This window comes from Gigantopelta aegis, chromosome 2, assembly GCF_016097555.1.
Source record: "Gigantopelta aegis isolate Gae_Host chromosome 2, Gae_host_genome, whole genome shotgun sequence".
NCBI lineage: Eukaryota > Metazoa > Mollusca > Gastropoda > Neomphalida > Peltospiridae > Gigantopelta > Gigantopelta aegis.
The window spans coordinates 11114768-11122267 of record NC_054700.1 but is presented as its reverse complement, the minus strand read 5'-3'; the positions used below and the strand labels follow the sequence as shown (position 1 = coordinate 11122267).

General features: G+C 41.5%; 1 protein-coding gene across 1 annotated transcript in view; it reads right to left on the bottom strand.

Annotated features, from left to right (window-relative positions):
* Positions 1 to 7500, bottom strand: part of LOC121381138 (advillin-like) — a 78794-nt gene that overhangs the window by 42311 nt on the left and 28983 nt on the right. The window contains exons 13-16 of the mRNA XM_041510287.1: positions 7488 to 7500; positions 4508 to 4593; positions 2335 to 2472; positions 1234 to 1320 (exon numbers count right to left, since the gene is read on the bottom strand). The exon at positions 7488 to 7500 is cut by the window's right edge and continues 144 nt beyond it. Of these exons, the coding sequence (XP_041366221.1) occupies positions 1234 to 1320; positions 2335 to 2472; positions 4508 to 4593; positions 7488 to 7500 (324 nt within the window). The remainder of the gene's footprint in view (positions 1 to 1233; positions 1321 to 2334; positions 2473 to 4507; positions 4594 to 7487) is intronic.

The following is a 7500-nucleotide window of genomic DNA, read 5'->3' as shown; positions in this document are numbered from 1 at the left end:
CTTTCAGTGTGTGTTGGGGGTTGAGGGGGGGGTTGTGGTGAAATTATAAACAGGGTATTAAGTAAATTTCAATGTGTGTTGGGCTGAGGTTGTGGTGAAATTATAAACAGGGTATTAAGTAACTTTCAATGTGTGTTGGGCTGAGGTTGTGGTGAAATTATAAACAGGGTATTAAGTACCTTTCAGTATGTGTTGGGAGGTGTGTGTGTGTGTGTGGGGGGGGGGGGGGGGGGGGGTTGTTGTGAAATTATAAACAGGGTATTAAGTAACTTTCAATGTGTGTTGGGCTGAGGTTGTGGTGAAATTATAGATGGGGTATTAAGTAACTTTCAATGTGTGTTGGGCTGAGGTTGTGGTGAAATTATAAACAGGGTATTAAGTAACTTTCAGTGTGTGTTGGGCTGAGGTTGTGGTGAAATTATAAACAGGGTATTAAGTAACTTTCAGTGTGTGTTGGGGGGGGGGGGGTTTATGGTGAAAGTATAGACGGAGTATTAAGTAACTTCAGTGGGGGTGTGTTGGGGGTTGGGGGGGGGGGTTGTGGTGAAAGTATAGACGGAGTATTAAGTAACTTTCAGTGTGTGTTGGGGGTTGGGGGGGGGGGGGGTTGTGGTGAAAGTATAGACGGGGTATTAAGTAACTTTCAGTGTGTGTTGGGGGGGGGGTGCGGTGAAAGTATAGACGGAGTATTAAGTAACTTTCAGTGTGTGTTGGGGTTGGGGGGGGGGGTGAAATTATAGACGGAGTATTAAGTAACTTTCAGTGTGTGTTGGGGGGGGGGGTTGTGGTGAAATTAGACTATGTATTAAGTAACTTTCAGTGTGTGTTGGGGGTTGGGGGGGGGGTTGTGGTGAAATTATAGATGGGGTATTAAGTAACTTTCAGTATGTGTTGGGGTGGGGGGATTGTGGTGAAATTATAGACGGAGTATTAAGTAACTTTCAGTGTGTTGGGGTGGGGGGGTTGTGGTGAAATTAGACGGAGTATTAAGTAACTTTCAGAGTGTGTTGGGGGGGGGGGGCTTGTGAAATTATAGATGGGGTATTAAGTAACTTTCAGTGTGTGTTGGGGGGGGGGGGGGGCTTGTGGTGAAATTATAAACGGGGTATTAAGTAACTTTCAGTGTGTGTTGGGGTAGAGATGGGGGTCATATTATATGGGGTATCAGCCAACTGTTCCAATGTGTACAAACTGGCGCTAGGGCTAAGAAAAAAAAGAAAGAAGAAACCTCACTATGACAGATTTGTAGTCGAAGGCGTAGTCCATGCTGAGGGCGAGGTTGTACGCCGTGTCTTGGTCCTGGCGTTCACTCTTACTGCCCTGGTGATAAATAACATCAAACGATATAAAATGACGCAACAGTTGAGAAATGAAACAAAAACATAGCAGGGTTTTGTCCCAGGTCAGGTCAATGACTATCCAGAGACCGGACCCGGGACAGACATGCTCGAAACTCTAGTGGTATATGAGCATGTTAATACATATTGACATAGCAGGGATCGAAACAGGAAGAGTGTGTGTGTGTGTGTGTGTGTGTGTGTGTGTGTGTGGTGTGTGTGTGTGTGTGTGTGTGTGTGTGTGTGTGTGTGTGTGTGTGTGTGTGTGTGTGTGTGTGTGTGTGTAACACTGAGATTCTGGAACACTGTACCTCGGCGTCCAGAATGTATATAAGGTTGTCATACTGAAAATAAGTATACACATTTGTACAGATGATGTTATGATTCACGATTCGAAATAAATGGTTTAGTGATCAGACGCGGATCCAACATGTTTTGAAGGGGTGGGGTCGCCGGGCAGGATCAGGATCCCAGGGGGGGGGGGGGGGGGGGGGCAGGATAGGAATTTATGCAGGGAAGTCTAGATAATAGCCAGTGTAGTTTCTTGAGAAGGTCAAACTCATGTTGACAGTTAAAGCTCAAACAGATTGGATGCGTCTGCGGCTTGCGTTTTGGACATATAAACCACATACGATTATTTCTTTGCGGTTGGAAGTAATCGTCCGATTTTATATTATTTGGAGGTGGGTAATAAATAAAATACCACACTCGTTTTTTTACAAAAATCGGGAACTTCCAATGATATCTGGCCGGGTGCTTATAAAACTTTTAGGGTCTGAGACGGTAATGTCATGACAACGCCATACACATTGTATGCGTTTGACGTCATTAGAGATTGAGTCTGGACTCTAAAAGCACGGGCTCAGGTATAATTTTCGTTCGGTCAGATACTAACATGGGAAGTTCACTCGTTTTGTAAAAATTGTATGTGACGAAAACTATATAGTATTCTAGTTCTATTTCAGTTTTATTTACTAAACCGGAGACTCGTACTCACCTGCCAGTAGAATATCGTGTTCCTGACGTCACCAGAACTCCGGCACGTTTGAGTTATAACGTAACAATCACTGTTAACAAAGATACCTTGTTCGTCCCAAGACAATGGTTGCAATCCACAGTTTTTCACTTTCCACACCTAAAATATTATGAGAATAAATAAATATGTAAGTGGAATTAATATATGACTAGCCCCTTCAGGTGCTGACATCTTCCAACCGCCATGTAATTGTGGATCGCCGGCAAAAGTATTTATTACATTTTAAACGAGTATTAGTTCTATTGCATACCTATTTAAAACAAACAAACAAACAAAACACCACCACCACCACCACCACCACCATCCCAACACACAAACACACCAAAAAAAGAAACACACACATTTTTGTTTTTTTTTAAATACCCCAACAAAAAACCCACCCAAACCAAAAAACAAACGAAATAACCTACAAAAAACCCCCAACAAAAAACGAAAACAAAAAACAACAACAACAAACAACAACAACCCACAAACAAAGAAACGAAACAAAACAACCAACAACAATAACAACAAACAAACAAACAAAACACAAAAAGCCAACCCAGAAACAAAAACAAGAAAAAGAAAAAAAAAGAAAGAAAAAAAAAAAAGAGAGCAAATATCTGTATCCAAATAATTTCATTTACATGTACATTGTTTAAAAATTGTAGTTTCCATAATGGATGACTAAGATGTTACACAGCTGACGTCACAGTTCTATGCGTACTTATTTAGCGCACCAATTTTGCCTGTCTACACATAATTAAAAAAATTTTAAATGGAGGCCAAAGTATCTAGGTGGCAGGAATTCTGGGTACGAAAACAATATATAATAATAAATAAATGTATTGTCGCGTGTCTACATAAGCAACAGCTATATAGTTCCTCGTCCTTAAACACTTACGTATTGGAAAACGTGTACGCAATACCTGTAACATATACGCAATAACTAACATGTACGCAATACCTGTGACATATACGCAATAACTAACATGTACGCAATAACTGTAATATATACGCAAAAAAAAAAAAAAGAGAAAGAAATGTTTTATTTAATGACGCACTCAACACATTTTATTTACGGTTATATGGCGTCAGACATATGGTTAAGGACCACACAGAGTTTGAGAAGAAACCCGCTGTCGCCACTACATGGGCTACTATTTCCGATTAGCAGCAAGGGATCTTTTATTTGCGCTTCCCACAGGCAGGACAGCACAAACCATGGCCTTTGTTGAACCAGTTATGGATCACTGGTCGGTGCAAGTGGTTTACACCTACCCATTGAGCCTTGCGGAGCACTCAATCAAGGTTTGGAGTCGGTATCTGGATTAAAAATCCTATGCCTCGACTGGGATCCGAACCCAGTACCTATCAGCATGTAGACCGATGGCCTAACCACTACGCCACCGAGGCCGGTTATATACGCAATAACTGTGACATATACGCAATAACTGACATGTTTGCAATAACTGTGACAATTACGCAACAACAGTGACGCGACGCATTTAAAAGCTCAAATAGGCTGGATGCGGCGGCTAAAACACAAAAATCAAAATACATTAGTTTCAATGAAAGCGTCTAGACTGGATGCGTCTGAAAACGCACGCGGCCAGCAGCAATAAAATAATCCTATATGGTTTATATGCCCAAAACGCATGCCGCAGTCGCATTAGACGCAACAGTCGGACCGCACGCACGTGCCGCATCCAATCTATACGAGTCTTAACAGCCATAAATACGTTTTTTTTTTTTTTTTTCAGGGTACAGTTCGCTATTTCAGAACAAAATATAATATATGATTTTGGCTATTATGCAAATTTGTAATCCATTGAAGGTTTTTATAGCAGATAGCGCTGACACTATAATTTGCGATATCTTCTGCGATATTCTCCTAGGAGATATCGCTTCTTTTGTTTCGACGTCACTGTCGTTCTGCAAGTTAACGAGTCTACCGCTGCCAAATAAAGTGACATTCAACCCACATTACTGACATTGTTTACAATTGGCGCAAATGAAAAGAGTGATAATGGATGATAAAAAGAATACCCTCCTCGTGTCTTGGATTTCATACTTTTATCAACTCGTGGTAATAAATGATGTATCACAAGACACTCGGGGAGTATCCTATATATACAGCCACTTGAATACGAACCTCTGTGGATCCCATCTTGTCGTATTCCGGGGGCACGAGTTGGGACTCTTTGTCCAAACTCTGCAGATCACATCGCGAATGTACAGCTGAAACGACCAATCAGTTCTTTTAAATAGTCACTTCAGGGCTGGATCCAGAAAACATTATTATTATTATTATTATTATTATTATTTTTTATTATTTTTTTTTTTTTGGGGGGGGGAGGGGGGCATGAACTAACTCGTAAAAAAGGTAACTCCATGGATTTTTTTAAAGACGCTCTTGGATATATTTAGGGAGGTCATGTCCCCTACTACCCACCCACCCAACCCTTTTAGATCCGCCTGTCCTGTTCTGAGTGCGGCCGTTGTATCCTAAACCGATAACGCACCAGGCGAGCGCTGTACTAGTGGACTACAGCCTACCCCCGTTTACAAAGAATAAAAATGTCAGGGGCTTGGGTTGGGGGCTAAGGCTAAAACATAGGAATATTAGGCTATTTAACTAGAGGTCCAGGCACAATGTAGACAAAAGGGTCGACTAGGTTCATATTCGAACCTAAGTCCAAACCACGTTACGCCCCCGCGTGTGATTTTACCGTAGGCTAATACCGTGTAAAGGAGGGGATGCAGGAGGACAGATGCACTCCCAGACAAAATACGAAAAAGTATCTTATTTTGTTTGAGAAAAAAAATTGAATTTTAAAAATGTGACTTTTTCTACCTCGATATGATCTCCAATTGCTATTCGCCGATTTTGTTTTACTGTCAGTGGCTTATATTAGAAACGGATTTCGTTTTACCCAAGAGAGTCAAAGCGACCACCATGTACTATGTAGGATGATGTGCTGTATCATATTCCAGCGGAGGTCAACTCTGAAAAGTGTGTGGTGTCTATTTATTTTCTGAGATTTTCAGAGCTCATAGCCTTAAAGACCAAACAAATTCAAAGACTTCAAATACTTTTACACAACGGTCAAAAACAATAGAATGCGATAAATATACCAAATCAGTTTGTTTACGTTGCCGTCTATAGCAGGTTAAACCTTGTAACTGGACAATATCAAGTGCATGCAGCTGTAAAAGTATTATGTTATGATGTAGCTACGCCAGCAGAAACAAGGTCAGAGTATTGACGTTGATTGATATACAAAAAATAAAATAAAAGAATGAACACAATACGAGAATTTAAAGACTTTTAAAGACTTTTACAATTCAAAGACCTAAATTCTTTTTATAAAAAATCAAATTCAAAGACTTTCAAGGAATTTAAAGAGCGCCACGAACCCTGGGTTTTGTAAGACATATTAATTCTTTCTAAGATGACATCTTAAACCACACGGTTATATGTCACATCATGTAGGTTAGGATTCATGGTGAGAGTGTAATATTGTAGCAGACTTTAGGCGCAAGAAAAGAAGGAAGGAATGTTTTATTTAACGACGCACTCAACACATTTTATTTACGGTTATATGGCGTCAGACATATGGTTAAGGACCACACAGATATTGAAGGAGGAAAACCGCTGTCGCCACTCCATGGGCTACTCTTTTCGATTAGCAGCAAGGGATCTTTTATATGCACCATCCCATAGACAGGCTAGCACATACCACGGTATTTGATGTACCAGTCGTGGTGCACTGGCTGGAGCGAGAAATAGCCTAATGGGCCCACTGACGGGGATCGATCCCAAACCGACCGCGCATCGCAAGAAAAGAAGCACAACAGGGTATGTAGTATTACCAAAAGTGTGTTAGGTTTTCCTCTTTTAATGGGGTGCGGGACGTAACCCAGTGGTAAAGCACTCGCTTGATGCGCGGTCGGTCTGGGATCGACCCCCGTCGGTGGGCCCATTGGGCTATTTATCACTCCAGCCAGTGCACCACGACTGGTACATCAAAAGTATGTGCTATCCTGCCTGTACTAATGGAAAAATGTAGCGGGTTTCCTCTCTGAGACTGTATGTCATAACGACCAAACGTTTGACATCCAACAACCGATGATTAATAAATCAATGTGCTCTAGTCGTGTCGTTAAACAAAAACAAACAAACTTTTCTCTTTTAATGAGAGTTTATGTTCGCAGTAAACAATGAAGTGCGTACAATGTTGTTTTATTAAAAAGATGCACTGTGCTAATATTCACAATGCTTTACTACAGTACCCGATACCCGGATGTGAATTTTTTAAAGTTGAATAAAAGTACAATACATGGCTTTTCTAAACATGCACGCACGCACGCCCACAGATACACAAGCACGCACCACCGCAAATGGCCCGTGGGATTAAAGCCAAATAGAAATGGTTGCGTAATTTCTTGAAAAGTAGATTTGACGTATAATTTTGAAACGGTTCGCCGAAAGTGAAATAAAGCTAATTTGGTTGGTCTGATTTAGTTGGTTGAAAGGTATATCTTTCATTATTAAGCAAGACTCCTTACCTAATATAAAGGCAAAATTAATTATCGGGACTACAGGCTGGTAGGTACAGGGTTCGTAGCCCGGTATCGGGACCACCCAGAGTGAGTTTTAACGACTCAACGGGTAGGTGTAAGACCACTACACCGTGTTCTTTCTCACTAACCAATAACCACTAACAACTAACCCACTGTCCTGGACAGAGAGTTCAGATAGCTGAGGTGTATGCCCAGGACAGCGTGCTTGAACCTTAATTGGATATAAGCACGAAAATAAGTTGAAATGAATGAATTGACCAAAACCTCCTATGGACTCAATGACTTCTGACATCAGAGGTTGTACCCAGGGCGGGGGGGGGGGGGGGGGGGGGGGCACGTGAATGGAATAAGTGGCGGACCCTTTACTAACTAGATAGGCCTGCCCCAAGTTCTGCCAGCAAACGTTTCTCTAACGTTCGCGAACTATTTGACTGGTTCCCAACGTGGTCATTTGATTTACTTTGTGAAGCGCATAAACCAGTCTATCGGACGTTTTTTTTCCGCTCGGTCTGGCTGAATGAAGGCAGACCTGAACATGTTACACGTACCTAAAGTGTTTGG